At 44.8% G+C, this 14616-nt stretch overlaps 1 protein-coding gene across 1 annotated transcript; it reads left to right on the top strand.

Moving 5' to 3' along the window:
• The first annotated feature begins 472 nt into the window (after positions 1 to 472).
• Positions 473 to 10266, top strand: LOC139623397 (uncharacterized). Its single transcript, XM_071481628.1, has 6 exons — positions 473 to 1029; positions 3089 to 3198; positions 3567 to 3693; positions 4253 to 4375; positions 5729 to 6296; positions 6845 to 10266. Exons 1-6 carry the CDS (start codon positions 691 to 693, stop codon positions 7336 to 7338), a joined length of 1761 nt encoding a protein of 586 aa, XP_071337729.1. The 5' UTR covers positions 473 to 690; the 3' UTR covers positions 7339 to 10266.
• Positions 10267 to 14616: the final 4350 nt, after the last annotated feature.

Here is a 14616-nt window from a genome sequence, read left to right as displayed (position 1 = left end):
CTATCTATCTATCTATCTATCTATCTGTCTGTCTGTCTATCTATCTATCTGTCTATCTGTCTGTCTGTCTATCTATCTGTGTATCTATCTATCTATCTATCTATCTATCTATCTATCTATCTGTCTGTCTGTCTATCTATCTATCTGTCTATCTGTCTGTCTGTCTATCTATCTGTGTATCTATCTATCTGTGTATCTGTCTACATGTCTCTATATCTATATATCTATATATAGATATATAGTACATTTCAGATGCTTGAAGAGATGCTGACACTGGATTTTGTAACGGGGAACTGTCTCAGACTTGTTCATCTTGCTCGACAGCTCTTCAGACATTCTCCTAAAATACAAGACAGAGAAGGAAAAGCGGTCCGAGATAACGGTGCTCTGTAACAAGACAGTGCAACTTCACAGTATAATGCAACTTAGGTACATTCGTACAGTTTTGTCCTGATGTGGCTGGAAGATGTTTCTAAGTGCTGTTATATTTTATAGAGCGTGTTTTATCACTCCGTGTCATTTCCGCGGGGACGCCCGCTGCTCGCGCCCGGACAGGGTGCCGTCTGTGCGGACAGGCAGCAGGAAGCACGGCCGCTCTCACTTTCACTTCCTCGTCAGGTTGTTTGACGGCCACACTTCCTCATAGTTTGCCAGAGACTCGCTGCCGGTGTGTCGGGCGGTGTGGCGGTCATGAAAGACGGTCCCGGAGCGGCAGAGCAGGCGGAGGTTTCCCGCCAGGAGCTCTTTGACGACTATGTGAGCGGCTCCCTTCAGCCGGGCACCGAGGCTCGGTCGTGCGGCGATGCGCGGCTGCTGAAGAAGGCGGCTCAGTATTTGCTGAGGGACCCGGAGCCCAGAGGGACTTTCACCGTGTTCCCTTTCTACCAGGCCGTGGGCCAGCACTCTGAAGCCCTGAGCACAGACTGCAGGAAGCACCTGTCCGCCTTCATCAGAGCCACCGAGCTGCTGGAAACTCTGTGCGTCAACCTGTTCCTCCAGCCCTGGAAGAAGGAGTTCAAGACGCTGAAGGTGGCTCTCTCTCTTCCCTCCTGTCTTTCTGCTCCTCTTCATCAGAGGTCACTGCTCTCTGTGTCTGTCTGCACTGTGGAATTATCCTGTCACACTCTCTGAATGGTTTGTATATTGATTATAGATGAGTGATTGGAATATTGCAGCTGTGATGTGAATTCATTCGTAACTTCTCTGATGTGTGAGCAGTTTGATGGGAAGCCTGTGCTCGATGATCCTGGCACACCGTCGGGAACTACAGTCTGCATGAATAAAGCTGCTGTGCCGTTAGTCCTGTATTTTATCTGTCAGTCATTACAGGTTTCAGTCTTGTGGTCTGGATTTGGTTGGGTTTACATTATAAATCAATGAGCTGACTGTTTTCCTGCCTGTCGGACTTTGGAGCCTTCATGTCTCTTTATCAAATGACCCCTGGGCTGGTTCTGAATCAGTTTCTCTTTCTCTTTTCCTCCTCCATTGTTTTCTTTAAATCTGGAATCAGTTGCAACCTGTTTACTGTTTCCACTGTTGCATCCTGTGTTTGTCTCTCTCTCCTGTCTCCTCTCTTCACCTCTGTTCATTCACTCTCTGGAAATACACAAAGCCTGTGTTTTAGTTCATCCAGCAGTATTCAAACTTGCATAGTCTTAATGGCTCAACCGTTTATTGACGGGGAGCACAGCCTGATGAGCTGTGTGGAGTTACTTAAATACTGGTGGCCCCACAGAGGAGGTGAAAACCATGACTGGATTAAGTTACTAATGGGCCCAAGAGCAAAAATGAGCTGCTGAAATGAATCTTCGGAAGCACTAACTTCTTTAAAAATGTTTACTCGGAACATAAATAAAGTTACAAGATCCAGTCTTTGTGCTCAACTTGGCACACCGGTGAAAAAGCTGTCCTGCTCCATAGACTTTTATGGAGCAAGAATTAACTCCAGCTGAGAGCGATTGGCTCTGACGTAACCAGCAACATGACTAAAGGAACATTTCAACATCTCTACTATTAGGTTACCAAATAGTTTACCAATTATTAATATGGCTCCTACATCAGGTGACACTGTGTTTTAAAGGTGCATTTTTCCACCTAAAGCCAGTTCATAATCCAGTCTCATGTATGTACATTAGAGGTGACTGGTATCAAACTGTTTTTATCCAATAACTTGTATGAGAGTTGATTTTTTGTTTTGTTTTTAACACACACATTAAAACCCATCACATACATCCAAGAGATCATTATGTATTATAGAACAATTGTGGTAGAAATCCTGTTGAGCAGGTGCTAGAGGAGAGATCATGTGATTTTATTTTGGAATGAAACTTCAGAAGTGGTTCCAGATGGTTGTATATCAGCTCTTCCAGTTCCTGTTTGTGTGCAGGCTGCGGTACGGAAAAACACCTGAAAGCACAGAGTGATTAACAATGAGACAGAGACACAGCGAGCAGGTAGAGACGCACTGAATTTCTAACAGTGTTATAAAACAATTATCATCATTCATTCATGCTGTCACTGTCCCACAGAAGCTTTGGTAGAAGTGAATGTCTGAACAAAAATGAGGATACATCTCTGATATGTTAGTGGGATCAGGACATGTTGTTGACAGAAAGAAAAAAGTTAAACCGCAGACAGTGATGCTACATGTTGAATCTACCATTACACAGATATTAAAATCATGAAGAGTTTGATCATCACTGTAAATCAAGTGTATATAAACACACAAAAAAGAAAACCCAATTCAGATTCAGAAAAAAATATAGTGATGAAAATTGCTGTTGTTGTAGTTGAGTCTAATGTTGGCAGTGTTGGTCCAACCCTCAGTGTGTCTGTCACCCAACATTCTGCAGTAAGACATCCAGAGCAAGCACAGTCTACATCTGTATGTCAGCTGATAAGAAGAAATGTTGGGGCGCCTTGGGGGCTCACCTGGTAGAGCACATACCATTAAGGCAGCGGCCGGTTTGAATCCGACCTGCAGCCCTTTGCTGTATGCCATCCCCACATTCTCTATCCAACTTTCCTGTCTCTCTCTCACTGTACCTATAAATAAAGGCCTAAAAAATGAAATGTGTGTCTCTTTTAGACTTTTACAGGTCCATTTGTTTACCACCTTCTGCCAGTTCTCAGCAGTTCCACCATTGAGTCAGTCCTGGCTTCTATTGGCTACCTGCCCCATACCGACGCCCCACAAAGGTACAGAACAAGAGGGAGAAAAGGAGCAAGTCTGTAGACAATACTGTAGACATCAGGCCACGTGGCCTGTTCCTGCAGCTGCTATAGTGTCTCTATACCTGGAGAAACATATCCACTTGTTCACAGTGTAATAGGCCTGAACTCAAATCAGGGAAATGGCACTTAAGAGATTTTAAGTCTCATTTTGTTTTTAAATTTTGCAACGTGTGCAAACCACTTAACTGGAAACTGCTCTGACTTTACAAATGTCAGCAGTGAGCTGGTGGGACATTTGGGGGCTTGAGGTTGACACTGGATTCAAGGCTTTTGCCCCACTCTTCTCATCACTCTTTGTCTCGCTTGCCTCTTTACTGCTTGATGATTTGCAGTGAGTTCAGACTCAGTGAGGATGCTGACCCAGACAGAGCCATACTGGTGGGCTTCGAGCTGCTGCTTGCCAGGGTGGAGTGCTACCACCTCCTGGAGCGGCTGGAGAAGGATCAGCTGGCACCACAGGTGAGATCAAAAATCATCCAACCACACTTCACATTTGCCATATTATAGTCCAATCAAAGAGCAGCTACTTATACTACAATCAGTGTTTTTAAAAAACCGCTGTGATTAAATCATCTTTCAAAGGATTCTGATGCATCTGTAGGTCACTCACTTCTGTCTGTCAAATCCTACACAAAGCGGCTTTAAAAAGAGTCAAAAACAAAGAAAATAACATGCATAATGTAGAGACTAAGCCAGAATCCATCAATAAAAGCCATAAAAGAAAATGATATAGTTCCCGGCTGCAATTAGCAGAAGTTGACTTTTAGAAAAGGAATATGTTGAAAAAAGAAGCACGGCTACATTATGCTCATAATATTGAGTGACCTTCTTCTTTGAACAATGATTGAGCACACAGTGTAAGTGAGTGTAGCTCATTACTATGAAAAACCAATGTGATACTGAGTGTCTCCACAATACGTGTATGCAAATGGTGGGCAGCCACAGGATGTGGTCAGTGGTCACAGTGACCTGGTCTCATTTCATGGCTCAGTGTGACAGCTGTGACCTTGCACTGCAGGAGTGGCTGGAGCTTCTGCACAGGAGAGTGGGGCATTCAAAACCAGAGGAAGCCACAGAGAAGAAGACAACAACAGAGCAGAAGGAAGAGGAGAGGAAGAAGGAAGAGGCAGATAAAAAAGAGGTGGGACAGAGTGCAGAGAGCAAGTTGACTGTGGAGAAGGACGATTCAAGTTTCTTTTTTATTAGGGCTGTCAATCAATTAAAATATTTCATTGTGATTAATTGCAAATTAATCATACTTTTTTTCCTGGTCTAAATGTACCTTAACAGGATATTTTTCAAGTTTTTAATACTCTTACCAACATGGAAACGGACAAATATGTTTGCTTTATGCAAATGTATGTTTATTATTATTGCATCAATCCAAAATAATGACAAATACTGTCCAGAATATTCTCCAGAATAACCTCAAAGGTCCTGCATGCAGGCTGTGAAGCAGGAGGTTTGTTTCTGCTGCCATCCACAACGCCCCTTTCTGATTTCCCAAACTACGGGGCCATAATCACAGAACGTGCGTCTATGGTCGCGCTTCAAAGAAAAACCTTGTGGCGTCTAAAGGCATTTGCGTAAACTCGTTATTATCACGTTAAATTTGACAGCTCTATTTTTATACAGCACCAGGTCACAACAGAGCTTATCTCAGTACTTTTCATATAGAGCAGGTCTGTAGACTGTAGTTTTTATAATACAGAATACAGAGGCCCAGCAGGCCCCAGCATGAGCAGGCACCTGGTGACTGCTTTGTTTTGTAAGGTGCAGAAACCTGGAGCAGAACCAGACCCAGGGAGGGAGGGGGAGACGGTGGGGGGGTGGAGACATAGACAGGCATAGACAGACATAGACACTCATGTGCTTTAGAGTTGTTCAGAAGTTTTACAGTGATCTCATTAGCACGACAACATGGACTCTACTGTGTTAACTGATGTCAGCAGGGAGGTTGTTCCACAGAAGGGAAAGGGCTCTGCAGCCAGCAGACATCTTTTGAACTCTTTCACTTTTTAACTTGAACTTTTTGAACTTAGGACAAGAGCCCTTAATTCTGAGAATGCAGAGCATGAGATGGAATATGAGGTGTCAGACAGGAATGAGGGAGCGAGTTAATTCAGAGCTTTGCACGTGTTTTAAAAGCAGCTTAAAGAGAAAAAGAAAGAGAAGGAGCTGACGGCACAGCAGTGAGAACTGAGAGGAATGATGTCAGATATCAGTGATCTTTCATGCTGTGCTCAACAAATGTTTCATCTTCAGCTAAAACACTAGTTCATCAGCTGTTTCCACCACGAGTCTCATCATATCAACACACCAGCACACAACTTTGCCTTAAAACCTTGATCCATTATGATTCAGGTGTTTGACACACATACAGATGGACAACTTGGATTTTCTGAGTCAGACATTCATGATGCCATTTTGTCCACAAGGACATAAAACTAGAGTCTAGCAGCAGAACTAGCAGTCTGTGCTTTTCTTCCTCCAGGTACATCTGTATTCTGACACTAGGCTTGCAGTGAACCCACAGCCCAAGCCTCGACACTGCCACCTCAGCAGTGCAGACCAGTCCATTATGGAGATGCAGAGAACCTACCCTGACCTGGCCTTCAGGGGCCGCCCCCTGGTGCCAGACAAACCTCACCAAGCAAACAGCTGCAGAAGCAGCAGTAAAGCTGTCAGTCATAATTACAGCAATGATTGTAAAGCTGCTGAACTCCCCAGAAGAGACTGTATCAAAGGCACCAAAGCTGCTCTGACAGCTATCTGCAGTAAACATGATGGAAGCAAAGCTGATGAGGTGTTGGGTGACAATGACCGAAGTAGCGGTTATAATGACAGAAACAGCGGTGGGACCAGCACACCAGGGAACACCAGCAGCAGCAGCTTCAGTAACACTGATGGAAGCAGAGCTGATGATGAGTTCAGCTGTCCTCAGGCCATTTCCCTTCACATCACACTGAGAGCTGGAGCCAAGGCAGAGCACGGCCTGAAGCCCGGAGAGTCTCAGCCCACAGCAGGGCCTCCTGCCTGGGTGCAGCAGGAGACCGGGGCAGGTAACACACACACACACACACACACACACACACACACACACACACACACACTCTCACTCACCAACTACTATATTTTCATGCTCAGTGGATTGTATGTGCGAAAACAATCAATCAAAACATTACATACATAAAAAACATACAGAAAATTTTTAATAAATTCTGCACTCAACAGCATAAAAAGCTCAACATTTTTGAATGAGGAATTCATTCCCATTAGACATGAACTAAAATCCTTTATCATAGTATATGTAAATTCATAAAATATTCAAGGACACTTTATGGATAAAACAGTCTGACAGAAACATTTGTCTCTGGCCAAATGTCAAAATACTTCTGTCCTCAGTGGTCTCAGAGGAGCAGAGGTATGCAGAGGACAGTGACCGCAGGAAACAGCTCGTCTCATAGTACGCAATACGTCATCATAATGCCCACCCCTAATCTTCATGAAGTTGTTACGCTACTGACCCTCTAACTTCACATGATGAACATCTGTTTCATGTTTTGTTACTTGCTTTAATGCAGTTTACATGTGGAACCGATTTTCACAGGTATACAAAACAAGAGTCCGACCCAACCAGAGCCTTCCTCCCTGGGCACTGAGGATGAGGAGAAGGATTTGAGAGAGCTGGCAGAGAGGATGGGCCAGCTCTCTGTGCAGGAGGGCAAACAGGAACCCAAGAGAAAAGGAGAAGTCAAGAGAAGAGAGGAGAACTCAAACAAAGAGAGGAGGAAGAAAGAAAGAAAGGTGAGCACGGAGGGAGAGGCAGACATGCAGACCCTCAGGAAGCCAGTGATGGAGACAGGTCCAGCACTGAGCCATGATGCTGGTAGATGCACCAGGTCCTCTCAGCTTGATCCTGCAGTGATGAAAGAGCAGAAGCAGCCCACTGTGTGTCACCCCTCAGCCCTGACGGACTGTCAGAGCTGTGAAGGCAGCAGTGGGCAGCAGGGAGGAGAAGATCCTGAGAGAGCAGCAGCAGGCCGAGCAGAGGAGGAGCAGCCTGCACACAGCTTTGTCATTGTCAAGCATCACAGGAAATGAGATCACTTCATTTATGGTTTTTCCTACTCGACTGCTCCTGCTGACATGAACACTGCATCATGCTCAGTACTTTTTTACTGTTCTGTTAATCACAATTTTATCATATCAGTTGTAGGTATATTTAAATGCATTGTTGAAGAGCTGCGGCTGTGGATGAATAAAACAGTATTTTGTGATTCTCAGCCGACCATAATTGAAAAACCTGCTGTATTCAGTGTCAGTCTGTGTATTAAAACACCTGTCAGACTAATAGCAGGTTCACATTAGTGATTTAAATGTTGATGGTGGGGTAACCCTTTAAATTACTTTTATTTACATTGTTACATTGTTTGAATCAGCCTTTAAATTCTTAATCAGTTCACAAAGCTGAGGAGCAGATTAGACCACGGTGAAGATGTCTTCACTTCACCAGGCTGTGTGTGACAGTTTGGTTTTCTCTCACATCCTCAGCACGTTGATTACGCTCACCTGTTTGCCTTCACGTTCCCTCCAAACCTTTGTGCTCGTGACTTTGACCTTATTGCAGATGAATTACAGGTTAGATGTGTTTGCATAACTATCACAAATCAAAGGATGAAGATAGAGGAGAGCTTTAAGTGTCACCACGTTCACCACTTTTTTTCTTTTTTTTTTTGACTGGTGTTGTTCATACCTCTCTACCTGTGTGTGTGTGTGTGTGTGTGTGTGTGTGTGTGTGTGTGCATGGAGAGCAGATAAGTCTGTTATACTGAAGGATGTTTGGATACTTTTTCCAAAGTAAGATTTCTTACCACTCCACATCATAAATACGATCGTGGGGACTCACCTGGTGCCACTGATTTTCATGTGGGACAAAACATTTTTTACACCCATAACCCTAAAGGGAAGTGAAATTATCCACAGAGTATACAGTTGTGCTCATAAGTTTACATACCCTGGCAGAATTTCTGATTTTTTGGCCATTTTTCAGAGAATATGAATGATAACAAAACTTTTCTTTCACTCATGGTTAGTGGTTGGGTGAAGTCATTTATTATCAAACAACTGTGTTTGCTCTTTTTAAATCATAATGACAACAGAAACTACCCAAATGACCCTGATCAAAAGTTTACATACCCCAGTTCTTAATACCGTGTATTGCCCCCTTTAACATCAATGACAGCTTGAAGTCTTTTGTGGTAGTTGTGGATGAGGTTCTTTATTTTCTCAGATGGTAAAGCTGCCCATTCCTCTTGGCAAAAAGCCTCCAGTTCCTGTAAATTCTTGGGCTGTCTTGCATGAACTGCACGTTTGAGATCTCCCCAGAGTGGCTCAATGATATTGAGGTCAGGAGACTGAGATGGGCACTCCAGAACCTTCACTTTATTCTGCTGTAGCCAATGATAGGTCGACTTGGCCTTGTGTTTTGGATCGTTGTCATGTTGGAACGTCCAAGTACGTCCCATGCGCAGCTTCCAGGCTGATGAGTGCAAATTTTCCTCCAGTATTTTCTGATAACATGCTACATTCATCTTGCCATCAATTTTGACCAAGTTTCCAGTGCCTTTGTAGCTCACACATCCCCAAAACATCAGCGATCCACCTCCGAATTTCACAGTAGGAATGGTGTACCTTTCATCATAGGCCTTGTTGACTCCTCTCCAAATGTAACGTTTATGGTTGTGGCCAAAAGGTTCAATTTTGGTCTCATCACTCCAAAGGACTTTGTTCCAGAAGTTTTGAGGCTTGTCTCTGTGCTGTTTGGCGTATTGTAAGCGGGATGCTTTGTGCCATTTGCGTAGTAATGGCTTTCTTCTGGCGACTCGACCATGCAGCCCATTTTTCTTCAAGTGCCTCCTTATTGTGCATCTTGAAACAGCCACGCCACCTTTTTTCAGAGAGTCCTGTATTTCAGCTGAAGTTATTTGTGGGTTTTTCTTTGCATCCCGAACAATTTTCCTGGCAGTTGTAGCTGAAATTTTTATTGGTCTACCTGACCGTGGTTTGGTTTCAACAGAATCCCTCAATTTCCACTTCTTAATTAGAGTTTGAACACTGCTGATTGGCATTCTCAAGTCCTTGGATATCTTTTTATATCCCTTTCCTGTTTTATACAGTTCAACTACCTGTTCCCGCAGATCCTTTGACAATTCTTTTGCTTTCCCCATGACTCAGAATCCAGAAACGTCAGTGCAGCACTGGATGAAAGATGCAAGGGTCTGTCAGGAGCCCAGAAACTCACTGACCTTTTATACACACACTGATTAGAAGCAAACAGATCACAGGTGAGGATGGTTACCTTAAGTAGCCATTCAAACCCGTTTGTGTCAACTTGTGTGCATGTCATCAGGCCAAAATCTCCAGGGTATGTAAACTTTTGATCAGGGTCATTTGGGAAGTTTCTGTTGATTCAAAAAGAGGAAACACAGTTGTTTGACAATAAATGACTTCACCCAACCACTAACCATGAGGGGAAAAAAAGTTTTTCTCTTATCATTCATATTCTCTGAAAAATGGCCAAAAAATCACAAATTCTGCCAGGGTATGTAAACTTATGAGCACAACCGTACTTCCACTGAAGTTTGTCTTTGATATCACACCCATGTCTCATTCAACACAACAGCTCCTTTGAGACATTTGACAGATGTCAGTGTAATGAAAGGTCGGGCTTTGTTATTGTCTTGTCTCATGTATCATGAAGATGCAAATACAATGTCAGATTGTTGGTGATTGTGGTCCCTGCTGTATGTGACACTTCTATAAAACTAGTTTCTGTGTCTGTTCGAGCCAAACTTCTCAAATGCATCAGTATTTAATGTCTGAATGAAACAGCCACACAGTAAGTAACATGAAATCTGAACTTGAGCTCCACACAGGGAGTGATACCTGTCGCACAGAGAGGAACAACATATGAACGACATACACATGACTGAAGGAGGAATAAACAGTGTGAATTTATTGATTACATTCTGTGCTGCTGCAGTCGTTATATATATGTATATATACTTTTCTCGACTCATCTGTGGGATTATTGGACATTTTGGTCAGAGGTCACTGACCGTTGCTCTCGCAGTGAAACGCCGGAGGAGAGGAAAACGTGCCGGTGCGCCTGCGCGTCTCCGCCGGCGTGCACTCCGCACACCTCTCCCAGGTATCTTTCTCTCCAACGTGCGTTCACTGCCCAACAAACTGGATGAACTTCAGCTACTGGTGCAGAAGAACAGAGACTTTTCCTCATCTGCCGTCCTGTGCTTCACGGAGACGTGGCTGTGTGGATCGATTCCGAACTCTGCGCTGGAGCTGGCCGGCTTCCAGCTCTTCAGAGCGGATCGCGACACAGAGCTGTCCGGCAAAACCAAAGGTGGAGGAATCTGCTTTTATGCAAACAGTGGCTGGTGCAAAGACGTGACAGTGATCCTGCAGCACTGTTCTCCTGACCTGGAGACTTTCATCATAAACTGCAGGCCCTTCTACTCCCCCCGGGAGTTCACCTCATTCATCCTGGTCGGTGTTTACATCCCACCACAGGCCACAGCAGATACTGTGTGTGGAGCGGACCAACCCGGACTCCGTAGTTATTGTCCTTGGTGACTTTAACAAAGGGAACCTCAGTCATGAACTGCCCAAATACAGACAGTTTGTTAATTGCCCGACCAGAGAGGGGAACACTCTGGACCACTGTTACACCACAATCAGTGGAGCTTATCACACCGTCCCCCGGGCTGCACTGGGCCACTCTGACCATGTCATGGTCCACCTGATTCCCACATACAGGCAGAAACTAAAACTGTGTAAACCTGTCGTGAGGACATCAAAGCAGTGGAGCAGTGAAGCCATAGAGGATCTGCGGGCATGTTTGGACTGCACTGACTGGGAGGTGTTCAGGACTGCTTCCAACAGTCTGGATGAGTTCACAGAGGCTGTGACGTCAAACATCAGCTTCTGTGAGGACTGCTGTATCCCATCACGCACCAGGGTGAGTTATAACAATGACAAACCCTGGTTCACAGCTAAGCTCAGTCAGCTCAGGAGGCAAAAGGAGGAAGCTTTCAGGAGTGGGGACAGGGACAAGTTTAAAGAGTCCAAGTACAGGTTTAGCAAGGCGGTGAGAGAAGCTAAACAACTGTACTCTGAGAAACTTCAGCTCCAGTTCTCAGCCAACGACTCTGCTTCTGTCTGGAAAGGGCTCAGACAGATCACTAACTACAAACCTAAACCCCCCCACTCCATTAATGACTTCCGTCTGGCCAACGATCTGAATGAGTTCTACTGCCGCTTTGAAAGACAGTGGGACAAGCCTGACACTAACCTCCACATCAGAGCCACATCAGAACCCCCCTCCTCCTCCTCTACCAAAGGAACGTCTCTCTCTATCCTGGAGAGAGATGTCAACAGGCTTTTTAAGAAGCAGAACCCCCGCAAAGCAGCCGGTCCTGACTCTGTCTCTCCATCATCCCTGAAGCACTGTGCTGATCAGCTGTCTCCAGTGTTCACAGACATCTTCAACACCTCACTGGAGACCTGCCACGTGCCAGCCTGCTTCAAATCCTCCACCATCATCCCTGTCCCCAAAAAACCAAGGCCCACAGGACTAAATGACTATAGACCCATTGCCCTGACCTCTGTGGTCATGAAATCATTTGAGCGCCTTGTCCTGTCCCACCTCAAATCCATCACTGACCCACTCCTGGACCCCCTGCAGTTCGCCTACAGAGCCAACAGGTCTGTAGATGACGCCGTCAACATGGCTCTCCACTTCATCCTCCAGCACCTGGACTCCTCAGGGACCTATGCCAGGCTCCTGTTTGTGGACTTTAGCTCTGCCTTCAACACCATCATCCCGGCTCTGCTGCAGGACAAGCTCTCCCAGCTGAGCGTGCCTGACTCCACCTGCAGGTGGATCACCGACTTCCTGTCTGACAGGAGGCAGCACGTGAAGCTAGGAAAGCACGTGTCTGACTCCCAGACCATCAGCACTGGATCCCCGCAAGGCTGCGTTCTTTCTCCTCTGCTCTTCTCCCTGTACACCAACACCTGCACCTCCAGCCATCAGTCTGTCAAGCTCCTGAAGTTTGCAGACGACACCACTCTCATTGGACTCATCTCTGATGGCGATGAGTCTGCCTACAGGTGGGAGACTGAGCGTCTGGTGACCTGGTGCAGGCAGAACAACCTAGAGCTAAACGCTCTGAAGACAGTGGAAATGATAGTGGACTTCAGGAAGAGCCCAGCCCCACCCACCCCCATCACCCTGTGTGACTCCCCCGTGGCTACCGTGGAGCACTTTCGCTTCTTGGGAACCACCATCACACAGGATCTCAAATGGGAGCTAAACATCAGCTCCCTCATCAAAAAAGCTCAGCAGAGGATGTATTTCCTGAGGCAATTGAAGAAGTTCAACCTGCCAAGGACTATGATGGTGAACTTCTACACCTCCATCATCGAGTCCATCCTCACCTCCTCCATCACCATCTGGTACGCTGCTGCCACGGAGAGGGACAATAACAGACTGCAGCGTATCATCCACTCTGCTGAGAAGGTGATTGGCTGCAATCTTCCGTCCCTCCAGGACCTGTACGCCTCAAGGACTCTGAGGCGTGCAGGGAAGATTGTAGCTGACTCCTCCCACCCTGGACACAAACTCTTTGAGACACTCCCCTCTGGCAGGAGGCTGCGGTCCTTCAGGACCAAAACCTCTCGCCACAAAAATAGCTTCTTCCCATCTGCTATTAGCCTCATCAACAAGGCTAGAGAGCCCCACTGTTGCTGATCAATTGCACCAATCACCAGAAAAAATTCCTTGTATGTGAAAACATACTTGGCAATAAAACTGATTCTGATTCTGATTCTGATTCTGATTATATGTGTGGGTTATTTGTTTATTCTTTGTAATACTCTTTTTGAATGGTGGGAGGTGAATGGCTTCAGAAGATCATCAGTTTTAACTCAGTCTAGCGATCACATCGTGGCTTTGAGGAGAACTGGTCACCACGGTTCAGTGGAAAGCTGTCTCTGGAGGATTGAGCTGGAGCTGATGTTTGCACATCTTTTTCTTTAGTCATTGTAAGACAGCAGGCCTGAATGAGCAGCCTGACACAGCAGAACAAAAGCCTCTCTTCATCTCAACCGGGAGCAAAATGCTTTCAACCAACAGAATCCTGGAGTCATGGTTAATCTGTTAAATACCACAGAAAACATGCAAAAACACAGGGAACCAGGTGTGGGGAGTCATTGTCGGATCAGTGGGGTGCAGGGGGAACATTTTCTGTTGGGCCTGCTATCATTTGTTTTAGACCAGCCCCCCTATGATGGGATAATACCACTGCTGCAGGTTCTCTGTGTGTAGTTTGAACACCACTTTATTTATTTAAAATAGCAAAAGGTACAGTTATTAATAAACTAGTTCAGACACAGCCCATCAAGGTCACTTGAGAAATTCCTTCCATCAAAGACATAAGTGATCTGTCTGCTGGCCAATCACGTTGGTTTAAATACAAAGAAAAATGTCTAAATGTTAACAAACACCTCCTCACATCACACATTACCAACTCTCTCAGCTAACATGTGACCACCATAATGTTTAAAAACACAAACTGAAATTTTTACCCACCTTGATATCTGATGACACATTCCTTATTCTCTAAATAATCCTTATTTTCAGCTCCTCTCTCTTCCCCTCCCAGTGGGAACTATGACCAATGACTTCCAGTGAGTGTGTGCTGCTAATTTATATGTCCTTATGCAGGTATGTGTGTACATATATGTGTGAATGTGGCAATATACATACAGTGGATATAAAAAGTGTACACACCCCTGTTAAAATGATTGATGATGATGATGGTTTTTCTGATGTAAAGAAAATCATGATCATGATAAATTATTTATTTGGGGTTAATCAGTCATTTTAATTGATGGCAGGTGTGTACCCAAAAAGACTGGATGCTGTCATTAAATCAAAAGGTGCTTCATTAGTTTAAGGTGTGCACACTTATGCAACCAGCTTACTGTAGGTTTTTTCTTTTTTATGTTTTTCCCCCTGACAGATTTGTTTGTTTTTCAGTTGAATTGTGCAGGTTATTGGTCACATTAAAGGTGGGAAAAGTTTTGAAATTATTTATTGGATCTGTTTTTACATCAGAAAAACCATCATCATCATCATCAATCATTTTAACAGGGGTGTGTACACTTTTTATATCCACTGTATATAGAAGACTCAGAGTGTACAAGGTGGGGGCTTGTGAGGGCTGAAGGGGTTCAAGCAAGCGTTGTGCTCCTAATGTGTTTACTGTATACAAATGAACTGTTTTGTTACCTTGTTTA

The sequence above is a fragment of the Trachinotus anak genome, unplaced genomic scaffold (genome assembly GCF_046630095.1).
Source record: "Trachinotus anak isolate AG129_WGS33_773 ecotype Australia unplaced genomic scaffold, CSIRO_AGI_Tana_v1 ptg000007l, whole genome shotgun sequence".
Classification (NCBI taxonomy): Eukaryota; Metazoa; Chordata; class Actinopteri; order Carangiformes; family Carangidae; genus Trachinotus; species Trachinotus anak.
The sequence above is the reverse complement of the archived record's forward strand: the minus strand, read 5'-3'. Positions and strand labels throughout refer to the sequence as shown.

Bases quoted from the DNA above. Each gene is read 5' to 3' on its own strand.
- LOC139623397 (XM_071481628.1), top strand. From the start codon at position 691: ATGAAAGACGGTCCCGGAGCGGCAGAGCAGGCGGAGGTTTCCCGCCAG. The intron at 1,030-3,088 runs GTGGCTCTCTCT...TGTCTCTTTTAG, and splicing joins AGGAGTTCAAGACGCTGAAG to ACTTTTACAGGTCCATTTGT. The intron at 4,376-5,728 runs GTGGGACAGAGT...TTCTTCCTCCAG, and splicing joins AAGAGGCAGATAAAAAAGAG to GTACATCTGTATTCTGACAC.